We start from the raw sequence: 16,324 nt of genomic DNA on the forward strand, positions 1-16,324 counted from the left end.
ATAATCATAAATTATATATGTGTGCCATGCTCTAAGGTTGACTTTTTAATTCTAATTCATTCAATAATTGCTTCTTGGAAATCTTCCAGACAGTGATAAACATCCCAAGCAAGCGGAGATCTCCTCCCCAACTACTGCCAAGTTCCTGTCACAGTCTCCCCAAGTAGTGCGACCCAAGGAGCGCTTGCTAGGTGCTACTGAACATCGGAGGCCGTATCAGGAACTGCAGGACGTGGCGCTGCTGGAGTTGGGACCGAGCAGCAGAAGCAACAACAACCGGGCCAGCAGTCTGTCCCCAGCGACAGAGCGCCACTGCAGCAGCAGACAGGACAAGGACCGCAACAGGGAAAGGGACCGGGAGCGGGGCAGGGACAAGGGCAAGCACCACAAGAGGCACTCCCAGGGCAGGACTAAGGCCAAGGGGGCCACGGTGGGGCAGGCCGAGGGGACTCAGACTCTGGAGGTGTTTGAGGAAAGAGCCGTGGAGAGAGACGGGGGGGAGAGCTCCTTTGCCCAGGAAAGGGAGAACATGCACGCCCTGGAGGTGACACAGTACTTCTTTGAGGCGGTGTCGACCCAGATGGAACACTGGTATGAGAGGAAGATCCAGGAGGCCAGGTGGCAGGCGGACCAGAGGGCCCAGGCAGACAGGGCTGCCCTGCTGGAGAGGATCACCTACCTGGAGGACGAGCTACGCATGCTCAGGACTAACAGGCACGACGACAGCTAACACAGACATACCACTACAGAGTTTAAAGCAGTGGAGGCTGCTGAGGGGAGGACGGGACGGCTCATAATAATGGCTGGAATAGAGCGAATGGAATGGTATACTTATTCCACTCCATTACCACAAGCCCATCCTCCCCAATTAAGGTGCCACCAACCTCCTGTGGTTTAGAGTTACACCTTCAGAATGGCAAAAACCATCTGAGGTCATTACAGATGGCAACCTGGATCTAGTGGATCCACTAGTAGACTTGACCATAAATTGGCCATACATTTGTCATTGACCATGCACATTCTCTACAGAATTTCATACTTATATCTAATAATGTCATGCAACAGTAGAAAATAATCCATTTGTAATGGTGACTTATAAATGAGAAATGTTATGGCATGCCAGACAATTCAGTATAATGTTGTCTTGTTAATCATGTGTTTTGTTGTATACACCTGGGCAGCTCCTGTGTGTTGTGCTTTGTAAAACCCCCAGTAAATGTACTGCTGGTTACAATGGATCTGTCACAGTGCCATTATTGAACTGGAACACCTACACATATTGGCACATTGATAGCTTGTCCTCAACATGCCAATACTCCAGTGCTTTTTATCCTGTGACGCGAAAGCCTGTTATGAGAATGATTCTGGGGGTTTGTGGAAAATGTGGGTCATTTTTAGTGACATTGTAAAAAACAAAATTCAATGAGAGAGTAGAGGAAAACGAGAGCAGACAGCTTCAGGAATAGTTTTGAATTAGCCAGGATGCTTAACATATCAGTAGAATAAACTACTGCAAGCTTTCATATGTGACTTACAAGGGCAACAGAGCTCACAAGAATACAGCCAAACTGAAAATGTCTTAACTGAAGAGAAGTTGTGCTTTCATAACTTTAGTACTCATCCACTTCTGCTCCAGCCCACTATTTCTTTGATGGTAAAAACTCCATAACACCCCAATGTTTATCCTCAGCACTAAAATTAGTTACTGTTAGGAAGACCATGTTGGCATGATGAAAAGTCAAATAGACTACTGTAAATGTGTTACCGTGCTCATAGGTGACACTTGTTCTGTTCATGTGAGGTTGTTGTACATTGATGTCTCTGCTGATATGAACATACATTCTGTCTAATGAAGTCAGATGATGTCAAGTGTATTTTGTAAAAAACTAAAGAGAAACTACAAAAATGGCACGTCTGTTTTATATTCAAGAGGTAGACGCTAAGAGCTACCCAAGAGCAGCCCAACATGAGCCCTGGAATACTAGTTATAACCCATAAATAAATCCTTACCTATGGTGTTATTTCACATGATTGCAAATGGCATATCATCAATGATTCTCACAGCTTTGCTCAACAGTGAACTAGACTCAGCGATCTGGGAAAGTGTCACCACTGCTAGACATGGACATTTTAATAGCAACTGAACTGATAGGGGACTCCCAATGACATATCTCATATGGTTGTGCTCACGCCAAACAACATTCTGTATCAGACACAAGCAGTGTCAGGGATTCAACGAGAAGAAAGTAGAGGAGCTGGTACGGCTAAGATTTATTCTATGGCAAGTGTGACAAGGTCCTGATTCCTATGGCTTTCATGCTGCACATACACAGTCCATTTGAGGTATCTAACTCTGGCAGTGTCCTAATAATGGACACTGACGGAGCTACATTTGAGGCAGAATAGCAAAGTTGCTGGCATTCACCTCCAGCATGAATGGGTGGATTACCTCAGTCCCCTCAATCTAATTTATAAACAGTCATATGGAATTAGCAGAGCAATATGCTGAGGAAAACAATAAGTACCTAACTGTAATAGATTTCCATTCAAATGGGCAAAAATAGCTTTTTAGCAAAAAACTATTTCTCAAGCACAAATTTTGTTAGGACTCTCTGGGAGTGGTCTGAGTGGGGAGAGGAAACCCGAGAACTATCCTATCATTACTATGCAGACGACACACAATTAATCTTCTCCTTTCCCCCTTCTGATGACCAGGTGGCGAATCGCATCTCTGCATGTCTGGCAGACATATCAGTGTGGATGACGGATCACCACCTCAAGCTGAACCTCGGCAAGACGGAGCTGCTCTTCCTCCCGGGGAAGGACTGCCCGTTCCATGATCTCGCCATCACGGTTGACAACTCCATTGTGTCCTCCTCCCAGAGCGCTAAGAACCTTGGCGTGATCCTGGACAACACCCTGTCGTTCTCAACTAACATCAAGGCGGTGGCCCGTTCCTGTAGGTTCATGCTCTACAACATCCGCAGAGTACGACCCTGCCTCACACAGGAAGCAGCGCAGGTCCTAATCCAGGCACTTGTCATCTCCCGTCTGGATTACTGCAACTCGCTGTTGGCTGGGCTCCCTGCCTGTGCCATTAAACCCCTACAACTCATCCAGAACGCCGCAGCCCGTCTGGTGTTCAACCTTCCCAAGTTCTCTCACGTCACCCCGCTCCTCCGCTCTCCCACTGGCTTCCAGTTGAAGCTCGCATCCGCTACAAGACCATGGTGCTTGCCTACGGAGCTGTGAGGGGAACGGCACCTCAGTACCTCCAGGCTCTGATCAGGCCCTACACCCAAACAAGGGCACTGCGTTCATCCACCTCTGGCCTGCTCGCCTCCCTACCACTGAGGAAGTACAGTTCCCGCGCAGCCCAGTCAAAACTGTTCGCTGCTCTGGCCCCCCAATGGTGGAACAAACTCCCTCACGACGCCAGGACAGCGGAGTCAATCACCACCTTCCGGAGACACCTGAAACCCCACCTCTTTCAGGAATACCTAGGATAGGATAAAGTAATCCTTCTCACCCCCTTAAAAGATTTAGATGCACTATTGTAAAGTGGCTGTTCCACTGGATGTCTTAAGGTGAACGCACCAATTTGTAAGTCGCTCTGGATAAGAGCGTCTGCTAAATGACTTAAATGTAAATGTAACTAGCTTTTATTGGCAGAAAATAACTATCAGGAAATAACACTGATCACTGCTTCAATGTTAAAGGTCCCGAATAGTCATTCTGAATCCCATGTAAAATAGCCTTTTGAGTGACTAAACTATCTCCCATAATATTTTGGGGGGATAGAAATGCTATTATAATTTTTTCTCTCATGGCTACCAGGAAGTTTGAAAAGACAGGCGTGTGGGCGCGGAGCTTATATTCATGAGCTCGCATTGATTGACAGCTCTTTGAAACTCCTATGTCAAGAAACTTGGATGCAGTGAGCAGTGTTGCAGTAAAATCTTCTCAAGAAAACTTGGTGATACACAAAGCAACTCAAACGACATTGAAATTGCATCAATGATGTCAATGTTTTGGTCTCTCTCCCGTTTTCCATGTCTTGTGATGTGGTTCACAGCAGCATCGACGGGATGTGTTGACTAGCTAACACCAGACACAGATGAAGACCTAGCAACCAGTAACTAGCCAACACCAGACACAGATGAAGACCTAGCTAACTAGTAACAGATGAAGACCTAGCTAACCAGTAACACCAGACACAGATGAAGACCTAGCTAGCCAGTATCTAGCTAACACCAGACACAGATGAAGACCTAGCTAGCCAGTCTCTAGCTAACACCAGACACAGATGAAGACCTAGCTAACCAGTAACTAGCTAACACCAGACACAGATGAAAGGGGAAACATATAAGTATCTTTGCCATAGATGAATAGTGTAAACTTTTAATTATATTTGCTGACAAACACCCTACAATCAAAATGTTGCACCAGTATAGTAGCTATCTAGCTAGCCCTGAACAAAAATATAAACGCAACATGTAAAGTTTTGGTCCCATTTTTCATGAGCTGAAATAAAAGATTAAATAAAATTTCCATCAGCACAAAATGCTTATTCCTCTCAAATGTTTTGCACAAATTTGTTTACATCCCTGTTAGTGAGAATTTCTCCTTTGCTAAAATAATCCCTCCACCTGACAGGTGTAGCATATAAAGAAGCTGATTAAACAGCATGATCATTACACAGGTGCACCTTGAGCTGGGGAGAATAAAAGGCCACTCTAAAATGTGTAGTTTTGTCACACAACACAATGCCACAGATGTCTTAAGTTTTGAGGGAACGGGCAATTGGCATGCTGACCACAACAATGTCCAACAGAGCTGTTGCCATAGAATTTAATGTACATTTCTCTAACATAAGCCGCCTCCAACATCATTTAAGAGAATTTGGCAGTACATCCAACCAGTCTCACCTCTTCTTCACCTGCGGGATCGTCTGAGGAGTATTTCTGTCCGTAATTACAGCCCTTTTGTGGGGAAAAACTCATTCAGATTGGCTGGGCCTTGATCATGTGAAATCCATAGATTAGGGCCTAATGAATTAATTTCAATTGACTGATTTCCTCATATGAACTGTAACTCAGTCAACATCTTTGAAATTGTTGCATGCTGCGTTTATATTTTTGTTCAGTATATATAAACCATGCCCCACTGCAAACACAACATTGCCTTCTCCAATGCAGGTTACGAGGCAGTACTTATTTAAATTAGGTAAGAGAATATCACATTACCATTGGGGAATTAAATTGAGTTAGGGTGATGCCTTAATAATCCAGATGTATCCAAGTGTTTGACACTTGGAGGGACCAATAACTTTTTGATAAAACTTTATGTAAAAGCAAAAGTCATTTTTAATTCATTGATCTGGGATATAAACCAAATATCATCCAATTTCATGAAACACATGATTTTGACTGATCATGACCTTTAATGTTAGCTAGCTAGCTCATCCTGCCATGGCTATTTCCCAAGGCAAGCATGATGTCAGAGAACATTACCTCGTTGGCACTACACTAACCCCATGGTTTACTGTTCATGTTACCAACATATATTTGTATTACCTGTTTTAATGTAAGTGCTGCCACGGGTAACCTTGAGCTAGCCATGCGGACAGTAGCAAACATGGTTATAGAGGTAGCTCTACAGCTGATCCACTGTTTTTGGCTGGTCCATCTTGGTTCAACATCGATGATTAACAAGATCAATGTCACCCTCTTGTGGGGTGGAGTACTTATTGAAAATCAAAATATCTCTAGGGGCCATAAAATAATTATACTGTAGGCTACTACCATACATGATAAAACATGTGCTCAAAACAGTTTAAAAAGTTTATTAACCCTAACATCATACAATGTATCATGTCATATGTGATTGATAGATGGTATGAACAACTACCATGAATATCATTTGTTTGCTTAGTTATTTCCACATTACAAAACACCTTGGCGATAAACATTTCAATGCACAATCATCAACCACTGTTTTCCTAATGTCACAGCAATGGTATTTTCTAATGACGTGTCAGTGAATGAACCTTATCTACAGTACAGTCGAGGTGTAAAACAGATGTAGTTGTGATGTCGCTTAGGCTGCATTTAGACAGGTAGCACAACTTCCAAATTGGTATTTTGACCAATCACATCACATCTTTTGACATCAGATATTTTTCAGAGCCGATCTGATTGGGCAAAAGATCAGGATTTGGCTACCTGTCTAAACATAGCCTAAGACCAGAGAAATGGAACCAATTGGAGCATTTATCAAAATTGTTATTAGCAGTCCTTGAGCTTCAAAGTGCATAAGAACCACATTTTCCAAAAACATTGACTAAAATAGAAAGAGAAAGAGAGGGAGAGAAAAAGAGAGAGAAGCTTTATAATAACACCACATTATTTTGGGCAGAATGATCATTTCCAAGTAAACAATGGATGCATTTTCTAAAGCACATAGTATAAAGTGAGATGCAGAAACATTTTGTCAAGGCACAATTTTGGGATTACTTTTTAAATGGATCAAGCCCATATCAGCATGCTTTTCTTTTGCCATGATATAATTAAGGGGGTGCTTTTTTTCCTTGTTATTTTTTATTTGACAAACAGTGCATTAACATCACAACACTGTCAGCTCTATACATGGTCATTTGATGTGTTTACATGAAAGCAGAATGTCTTGATGAGCATGTTAGACTGAAAACATCCATACAACATGAAGGGGGTTATAGTACACAGGGAAAAGAGGTATCTTGTTCACACGGAAGGGAATCACATTTTGTTTCTTTTCAAGCATTTTTATAGACGTGCAAGATAAAGCAATGCTAATTACATTACGAAAGAACTTCCAGAATTCCCCTGGCCTGATGACAAGGACTATCAAACTCTACAGTCTACTAAAATTAGAGTAAAAATAAGAAAAAAGGCACATATACAGTGGCAAGTCCGTCTTCCTTTGTGAGTCCTGTTTTTGAGTCTGTGTGTTGTCGAGAGGCTAGCAGCAGAGTGGCGTTGTGCGGTTGGTTGCTGCCCTCTCAGATGGTTTCTTCTCATTGGCCTACTGGTCGGTTGCCGTGACGAGTTCAAACCACTGCCTCAGTGCGTCGCTCAGGGTCTCTGGCAGGGCGTTGACGTCCCTCAAGATCACGTAGAAGGGGAAGGGGAACTCCTCCATGTAGGAGCGGATCTCAGGCATCTCTCCTGGACCTTTGAAGATGGGCACCTTGATGTCCAGAATGGAGTCCTGTAGAAAAATGATGGGAAATGTCAAAAGGAATATTGTGGAATATTTCCAGGATATTTCAATATGAATATCATATCTCAGTGATTTGACCATTCACATAAACACATGCAACTTCTATTGGACTGTATCATGTAAATGACAGTAAAACCTTGCATTTACTATCCACAATCCTTGCTACATAACATGGATTCCATCTAAATCAACTAAGTCCTTTACCCTGGAGTTGGGGTTCTCAAGCACCACGAAGATGACAAAGATGTTGGCGCTGCGAGCCGTCTGCACGGCAGCCGTCACCCTGTCCTTCCCCTCCAGGAAGAGCCCCCTGCCGTCCGACACGATGAGCAGCAGCTGGGCCGTCTCTGTTGAGGGGAGGGGGGGAGAGAGTGAGAGGGAGGTAAAAAAAAAAGAGCACAGGATGAGGGGGAGGCGGTCAGTTTACACTGGCACCACAATGGCCCTGGGTGTCTGCTTACAGGTTCCAGTCCTCTGGGCCGCAGAGGGAGAGCAGTGAGAGCCCTGATACCAGCTCTGCATTGTGATCCTCAGAGCGGCTCCACAGAGGACATGTTAGCTTCACCAGGGGCACTGTAGCAGGAACAATACTCTGCCTTGACTAACAGTACTGGGGCTCTGCTCCCTACCAACACACTGCTCCACTCAGGGCTTGTTTGTTGGACATCAGATACTATCAGGGCATGGACCCCAAAGCATCAGAGGATGATGTAATCAGCTGACATTCTTGCATATGTCTCAACCCATTACTGTAAGGAATAGTGGGATCTAGGGGACTAGGGGAAGCCATTCTCGCTTATAGTAATCATACTAAACCTTCCACCCAGTAGAGTACCTGTGTTCATGGATCCAAGGCTGTGCTGCTTGGCTGCTACAAACATGTTGGCTGAGGTCTCCAGGAACTAAAGGATATTAGAGCACAATGTGGGAGTCAGTCTCAGAAGAAAATAAATCTGTCTCAAATAATATTTTGGGGAGAGATCTGTTGAACAATATCACAGTAAAGAACAGGCCTGAAAGTGGTTCAAATCATCAAAATGAAAAAGAGTGTAAAAATGAAGGAAGAAGGAAAGGGACTCCCACCTGGGCTATCCTGGTCTTTTTCTGCTGGAACTGACAGAGCCTCAGTATCCTAGCGCCTGACTGATCGTTGAACGGTTGTTGGAACGGGTGGAGAAGCTGCACTGTCTCTCCAAAGCTGAGGGGACAACCAAAACAATCCACACATCATGTTGTCATCTCACTGTCAGGGGAAGAGAAACACCTGGACATCCATATGAATGTATTTTCAGTGACTCCTCCTCTCACCTGCACACAGACACCTGCCCAACCTCCAGGAGAGTGAGAGCGTTGACGATCACAGACAGGGATTCAAAGGCCAGCTGTGAGGCACAGGAGACAGAGGTGAGATAGTGTTTTTCCCCATGTGGCCCCCTATTCCCTATGCGCTACTTTTGACCAGAGACTTTTGAGCCCCGGCCTAAACTAGTGCACTCTAAAGGGAATAGCGTGCCGTTTAGAATTCATACATAGTTCCTGCAGCACTGATTGCAAGGTTGTCAAGGTTGTCTCCACTCATCCCTCTGTGAAGCGACCTACCTGTTTTGAGTGGTTGTCCACCATGCTGGAGGAGTCGTCCACGGCCAGACAGATCTGATACTCTCTCTTGCTGGGCTTGGTTCTCCTTAGCCAGATCTTGTCTTTACGGAACTGACTGGCGATGTAGGGGATCACCTTCCGCATGTTCAGACGCTTTCCTGTGCGGAAGTCTCCTCTGTGACAGAGAGAAAACAGAATAAAGAGATGAGCTAATATTTGTTGTGAAATTAAAAAGGATCTTCCAAATGAAAAAATAAATGAATTTATAGGAAAGGTTACAAAACCATGTTCCTGCTCTGGTCTGCGTTTTGTCTGATGGCTGACCAGAGGCCAGGCTCCATGAATGATCTTCTAGGGGTTTCGGTAGGTACTCACTTGAGCTTGGCCGCCTGCGTGGGCTCTAGGATGAGACGGAGCTGCTCACACAGCTGCTGGGACAGGGCCGAGGTCAACGTTTGGTACTGGTGCCACATGGCTGCCGCTGCACTCTCCTATAGGGCAAGATATTAGCAGGAGCAACACACAGAGATCTGAACTTCTGAAGGTAGGTCATGGGAATAACGCATGACAGGGTAAATAGTATCCGGTAATATTTATGTATTAGCAGAACATCCAAACTGTTGGTACCTCCTCCTGGTCTCCGGGGGCCTGTTTCATCCAGGCCTCCAGCTGCAGCTCCATCTCCCTCCTCAGCTCCTCTGGGTCACGGACTGGGTTCTGGACAGACACACACATTCAGATAATCTTATACAGAGTGCTCCAGTACTATAGCCCTATGCAGATCTCTGATCAGATCTCTGGTACCTGCAGTGTGTCCATTAGCAGCTCTGGAACAGTGTGGATGGTAGACTCTGTGCTCCTCTCTGGGCGCTCCTCGTCACTGTGACCCTGTGTGTCCTTTGGTCTCTCCTCATTTTCCTCATGCTGCCTCAGAGCCTCCTGCTCTCCACTGTCCAGACCTGATGGGGGAAATTACACAGTAAGACAAACAACTGGCAAACAAACAAGCACACACACAGGTGTAGACCGTGAGAGGAGATGGATAGAGCACCTTTCTGTGACGCTCTGGTCGAGTCCAGCTGCTCTGGCTTCAACTCCTGGGCTTCAACAGCCCGCAGGTCCTCCTCCTGCTCCTCTGTATCCATTGCAATGTCGTCGTCCTCTTGGTCCTCATCTTGTGGGTTCTGTCTGGTTTCTGCTGGTCTGCACTGGCAACATCTGTCAACAGCAGAGGCAAGCGGCTCAGTGAAAGGGCTCTTATAAGAGCTTAGAAGCAAAGGCTTCTTATCTTGGACTATCATCTTCTTAGGGGGGTGAACTGGTATGGGATATCTGCTCTGTGGTGTGATTGGTGCCTGACCGTATGTCTGTGTGTCGTAGGCCGTCTCTCCCTGTTTGATATGCTCGTACAGGTCTGACTCCTGCTGGGCCGGAGTCTGTTTGTTCTCCAACGTCTTCTCCGTAGTGCTTTCCACCGTGCGTAGACGCTTGTTGATTCGCTCGTTGAAGTCGCCCGTCGAACGCTCGTTGTCAGCCTGCCCCGGCTTCCTTTTGAAGCTCTGGAACAGCCAGGTCAGCGTAAGAACAAATTTAGAAATATATAGCTCATCTTAAAACACAAAACAGAATTTGATTACGGTTTAAAATGTTTCAGATTCACTAGAAAACATTAACTCAAAAACACACTGTAGAGATTTGTAGACCAGACATACCTGTGTCTTGCTCTGGCTCGCTTTCTGAGAGGACATCCTTGCCATGAGTTTGGACTCATGTCCCTCCGACTGGCTGGCATCAGCCGCTCCACTACCATGCTCCTGGACAACACAAGAGGGTCAATGTGTGCCAGCCAAATAACAAATTTACCTCGGCTGTAAATGGGTGTGTGTTTCTACCTCTTTAGCTTGGTCTCTCTCGGATGCATCCCCTGCCAGCTCCACAGCGGTCTCACTCTGGACGTTCTCCTCTCCTGTCTGACCGTCTGTGTTGTGCTCCTTCCTCTCTGTCGATTCTGGCTGCTCCTCATCCTTACCCTCCTCTTCGTCCTCCTGTGGGCAATGAAGAAAAAAGGCTTTGAACACTCAACTAGCAAAGCATTCTGTTCTAGGTACATCTGGGGCCACAAGGTGCTTAAAGCATTAAACACGCTGATAATCTCACTGCTGATAATCTTACTTTTCACAGTGGGAGGCAGTTCCTTCTCTTGCTAGAACAAAAGCGGTACCTGAACCTGTAGCGATGAACCTACCGATTCTACTTGTAGAATCCCAATGCTTGTCAGTGGCCAACAACTTGACTTCGAGCCAATCAGAGAGCACGAAACCCCACGTGGGGGATGCAACACAAAAAAATATGGCATTTTCTCCTACATCCGTGGATGAGCCAGTCACACTTCATATGCAAATTAGGTTATGGGACGGAAGCTAGCAAAGTGCACAGACGCAATGCACACAACACTAAATACTTCCTCCAAGTCAGCTAACCACCATAGCTAGTATTGATATTGTAATTAGATCCCAATGGATTAGCTACGTTCTATGAAACAGCTGCCGAGATAGCTAGCTAAGGACACTGCACTGTTACGCTAGCTAGCGAATATGCTAACGTTAGCTAGCTAGCTAAACATTTGGCTATGGGCTGGCACTGGCAGTATGGGATTATGGACTGTGAATTAAAAAAAAATTGTCATCTTCGTAAGGAGTCATCTAGTTGTGGCCATCTGGCTAGTACCAAACATGATTTCCCACAAAATAACAACATTAGCGCAGAGAGCTTGAAATTTAGACCATAAGCAACACGCAAGGATATGCATTGCCAAACAATGCTACTGCCACCTTCTGGTTTGGAGTATTTTAACAAGGCTGAGTGGCTGATGAAGTCCAAGGTCTTTGTTGTATGAACACAAAAAAGATAGCACCTCTGAACAGTGTTGACAGTCTAAGTACAGTCGGCAGGCAAATGTTTGGCAATCCTACCAGTGTGTCTGAGCTTTAAAGTGAAACTCCACTCAAAAACTATATTTTGGTATATTTTTTTCAATAGTACACTGTTGACACAGACCCATAATGATTTGCATATCAGCAGTCAAGTTCAAGATATTGGACTTTCAAGAAGCAACGTATCATTATGATTCAAGAGAAAAGAAGTCAAACTACCGTTGGTTTCTGGCCTTCGTTTGTAGGGATGGCCACGTCCTCCTCTTTCCCTGCCTCTTGTCCTTTGTCCTTCTCCTCCTTCTCCTCCTCCTCATCCTCCTCCTCTGTTTGTTCTCCTCCCCCCTCTTCCTCCTCAGTCTTGGGTTCCTGGCCTTCTTCCTCTCCTTGTTTGTCTGTCTGATCCTCAGCTATGTCCTCAGCTTCACCCTCCTCCTTTCCATCTTTCTCCGCTCCCTCCTTCTCATCCAGCTCCATTGGCTTCTCGTCAATGTCGAAAGGGTTTTCCTCTGGAGGAGAAAGAATCTAAATTGTTACACACTGATTCTCTGGTGTCTCCACCGGTTCCTCTAAACCCTTATTCTTTAATTATTTTATTTAGTGACAAGTTAACAGGACAAAAAAAAAGTTTCCTCTTCCGGATATACAATTGACCCCTGAGGCCTCACCGTCTCCCGCTCCCTCGTCCCCGGCCTGGTCCTCCTCCTGGTCCAGATTGAGTTCATCAGGCAGGTCCATGGCCTCCGGGTCAGGCTTCTTCTCCTGCTTCCCATGATACGGGTCCACCTCGTTCTCATCAAACTCCCGCTGGAACACAGATACTCAAATCAGACACTATCTAGCACTCCTGCTAAAACTCACCCAACTACAGCCTGAGATGTGTTGAGTAACGTGCAGAAAAAAGCCCCTTGCAATGCCAGGGATAATCTGTGACGCAACATTGATACGCTCAGTAAAGTATATATGTATATATTTTCAGTGAAAGCTTACCTCGTCCCCTTGTTCATGGATCTTCTCCTTTTCCTCCTCGTCCAACTGTTGGTCTTTGTCGTCTTTGTTCTTGTTGTCTTTATTGGGGTCCGCTGCATCCAGGTTGTCATCCTTGGCTACCAGCTCTGATTCCCCCTGAAGAAACCACAAAAGAGCATCATTTGTGAAATGGTCCTACTAGAAGCAGCAGATACGGCCCTTTTCTGACATTTGAACTTTCTTTTCTGATCCTTCCTCTCCGTACCTGGTCCATTCCTTGGCCTGACTCTTCCTCCTTGTCGCTGCCCTCCTCCTCTTCCTCATCCTCATCATCACCCCACATCCTCTCATCCAGCGTGTCCGTTTGGCCCTCGCCCAGGTCGCCCATCTTCTTATCCAGATCTTCATCCTCCTCTTTGTCAGAATCCTCCTCGTCATCCTCACCTGAAAAGGCACAACCAAGAGCGCTTTGAGATGCGAGACCAGGGTCGGGTTCATTAGGGCATGCAATGGGAAACGGTTTGAAATGTTTTGCAACAGACAATGAAAATGAGTGTTTCTTATTGGACAAATTCCAGGTAGGCCCTCCCTGTGTCTATTTTCTTCCATTTGGTGCCTAATGAACCTAACCCAGGAGCGTGATCAGACTCCCATGAGGCTGTGTGTTAAGAGTTCTGTCCATCCACCTGGCTCTTGCTGGTCTCCATCATGCATCTGGCCGTCAAAGTCCTCAGACATCTCGATAGCGTTGTCCTCCTCGTCAATGTTCTTCTTGTCAGGTTCCTCCTCTTTCTTCTCCTGGCCTTCCTGGAAAGTGTCCTCCACCTACGACAGAAAACGTAACATTTTGCAAAACTTTATACATTTTTACTGAGTAATGCATTGATGTCTGAGTATGCAGCCTACTCAATCACTTTTTATAGCTACTGTTTACAGGCCTCCTGGGCCATATACAGCGTTTCTCACTGAGTTCCCTGAATTCCTATCGGACCTTGTAGTCATTGCAGATAATATTCTAATCTTTGGTGACTTTAATATTCACATGGAAAAGTCCACAGACCCACTCCAAAAGGCTTTCGGAGCCATCATCGACTCAGTGGGTTTTGTCCAACATGTCTCTGGACCCACTCACTGTCACAGTCATACGCTGGACCTAGTTTTGTCCCATGGAATAAATGTTGTGGATCTTAATGTTTTTCCTCATAATCCTGGACTATCGGACCACCATTTTATTACGTTTGCAATTGCAACAAATAATCTGCTCAGACCCCAACCAAGGAACATCAAAAGTCGTGCTATAAATTCACAGACAACACAAAGATTCCTTGATGCCCTTCCAGACTCCCTCTGCCTACCCAAGGACGCCAGAGGACAAAAATCCGTTAACCACCTAACTGAGGATCTCAATTTAACCTTGCGCAATACCCTAGATGCAGTTGCACCCCTAAAAACTAAAAAAATGTCTCATAAGAAACTAGCTCCCTGGTACACAGAAAATACCCGAGCTCTGAAGCAAGCTTCCAGAAAATTGGAACGGAAATGGCGCCACACCAAACTGGAAGTCTTCCGACTAGCTTGGAAGGACGGTACCGTGCAGTACCGAAGAGCCCTTACTGCTGCTCGATCATCCTATTTTTCTAACTTAATTGAGGAAAATAAGAACAATCCGAAATTCCTTTTTGATACTGTCGCAAAGCTAACTAAAAAGCAGCATTCCCCAAGAGAGGATGACTTTCACTTTAGCAGTGATAAATTCATGAACTTCTTTGAGGAAAAGATTATGATTATTAGAAAGCAAATTACGGACTCCTCTTTAAACCTGCGTATTCCTCCAAACCTCAGTTGTCCTGAGTCTGCACAACGCTGCCAGGACCTAGGATCAAGAGAGACGCTCAAGTCTTTTAGTACTAGATCTCTTGACACAATGATGAAAATAATCATGGCCTCTAAACCTTCAAGCTGCATACTGGACCCTATTCCAACTAAACTACTGAAAGAGCTGCTTCCTGTGCTTGGCCCTCCTATGTTGAACATAATAAACGGCTCTCTATCCACTGGATGTGTACCAAACTCACTAAAAGTGGCAGTAATAAAGCCTCTTGAAAAAGCCAAACCTTGACGCAGAAAATATAAAAAACTATCAGCCTATATCGAATCTTCCATTCCTCTCAAAATTTTTAGAGAAGGCTGTTGCGCAGCAACTCACTGCCTTCCTGAAGACAAACAATGTATACGAAATGCTTCAGTCTGGTTTTAGACCCCATCATAGCACTGAGACGGCACTTGTGAAGGTGGTAAATGACATTTTAATGGCATCGGACCGAGGCTCTGCATCTGTCCTCGTGCTCCTAGACCTTAGTGCTGCTTTTGATACCATCGATCACCACATTCTTTTGGAGAGATTGGAAACCCAAATTGGTCTACACGGACATGTTCTGGCCTGGTTTAGATCTTATCTGTCGGAAAGATATCAGTTTGTCTCTGTGAATGGTTTGTCCTCTGACAAATCAACTGTAAATTTCGGTGTTCCTCAAGGTTCTGTTTTAGGACCACTATTGTTTTCACTATATATTTTACCTCTTGGGGATGTTATTCGAAAACATAATGTAAACTTTCACTGCTATGCGGATGACACACAGCTGTACATTTCAATGAAACATGGTGAAGCCCCAAAATTGCCCTCGCTAGAAGCATGTGTTTCAGACATAAGGAAGTGGATGGCTGCAAACTTTCTACTATTAAACTCGGACAAAACAGAGATGCTTGTTCTAGGTCCCAAGAAACAAAGAGATCTTCTGTTGAATCTGACAATTAATCTTAATGGTTGTACAGTCGTCTCAAATAAAACTGTGAAGGACCTCGGCGTTACTCTGGACCCTGATCTCTCTTTTTGAAGAACATATCAAGACCATTTCGAGGACAGCTTTTTTCCATCTACGTAACATTGCAAAAATCAGAAACTTTCTGTCCAAAAATGATGCAGAAAAATTAATCCATGCTTTTGTCACTTCTAGGTTAGACTACTGCAATGCTCTATTTTCCGGCTACCCGGATAAAGCACTAAATAAACTTCAGTTAGTGCTAAATACGGCTGCTAGAATCCTGACTAGAACCAAAAAATTTGATCATATTACTCCAGTGCTAGCCTCTCTACACTGGCTTCCTGTCAAAGCAAGGGCTGATTTCAAGGTTTTACTGCTAACCTACAAAGCATTACATGGGCTTGCTCCTACCTATCTCTCTGATTTGGTCCTGCCGTACACACCTACACGTACGCTACGGTCACAAGACGCAGGCCTCCTAATTGTCCCTAGAATTTCTAAGCAAACAGCTGGAGGCAGGGCTTTCTCCTATAGAGCTCCATTTTTATGGAACGGTCTGCCTACCCATGTCAGAGACGCAAACTCGGTCTCAACCTTTAAGTCTTTACTGAAGACTCATCTCTTCAGTGGGTCATATGATTGAGTGTAGTCTGGCCCAGGAGTGGGAAGGTGAAGGGAAAGGATCTGGAGCAACGAACCGCCCTTGCTGTCTCTGCCTGGCCGGTTCCCCTCTTTCCACTGGGA

At 45.0% G+C, this 16,324-nt stretch overlaps 2 protein-coding genes across 8 annotated transcripts in view; one reads left to right on the top strand and one right to left on the bottom strand.

Annotated features, from left to right (window-relative positions):
* Window positions 1–2,026, top strand: part of LOC115107655 (ankyrin repeat domain-containing protein 6-like) — a 32,717-nt gene extending 30,691 nt beyond the window's left edge. For all 7 annotated transcript variants that reach the window (XM_029631142.2, XM_029631141.2, XM_029631144.2 and 4 more), the window contains one exon: window positions 90–2,026. In XM_029631142.2, coding sequence (XP_029487002.1) covers window positions 90–730 — 641 coding nt within the window. In that variant the 3' untranslated portion in view covers window positions 731–2,026. The remainder of the gene's footprint in view (window positions 1–89) is intronic.
* A 3,803-nt stretch (window positions 2,027–5,829) lies between these two features.
* LOC115107657 (midasin-like) overlaps window positions 5,830–16,324 on the bottom strand; it is a 65,988-nt gene continuing 55,493 nt past the window's right edge. The window contains 19 exon segments of the mRNA XM_029631149.2: window positions 5,830–7,248; window positions 7,465–7,607; window positions 8,096–8,162; window positions 8,344–8,458; window positions 8,569–8,642; window positions 8,860–9,034; window positions 9,235–9,350; window positions 9,487–9,576; window positions 9,664–9,818; window positions 9,911–10,045; window positions 10,048–10,077; window positions 10,220–10,418; window positions 10,572–10,673; window positions 10,752–10,904; window positions 12,012–12,298; window positions 12,458–12,596; window positions 12,780–12,914; window positions 13,024–13,202; window positions 13,445–13,583. Of these exon segments, the coding sequence (XP_029487009.2) occupies window positions 7,063–7,248; window positions 7,465–7,607; window positions 8,096–8,162; window positions 8,344–8,458; window positions 8,569–8,642; window positions 8,860–9,034; window positions 9,235–9,350; window positions 9,487–9,576; window positions 9,664–9,818; window positions 9,911–10,045; window positions 10,048–10,077; window positions 10,220–10,418; window positions 10,572–10,673; window positions 10,752–10,904; window positions 12,012–12,298; window positions 12,458–12,596; window positions 12,780–12,914; window positions 13,024–13,202; window positions 13,445–13,583 (2,619 nt within the window). The 3' untranslated portion in view covers window positions 5,830–7,062.

This window comes from Oncorhynchus nerka, linkage group LG24, assembly GCF_034236695.1.
Source record: "Oncorhynchus nerka isolate Pitt River linkage group LG24, Oner_Uvic_2.0, whole genome shotgun sequence".
NCBI lineage: Eukaryota > Metazoa > Chordata > Actinopteri > Salmoniformes > Salmonidae > Oncorhynchus > Oncorhynchus nerka.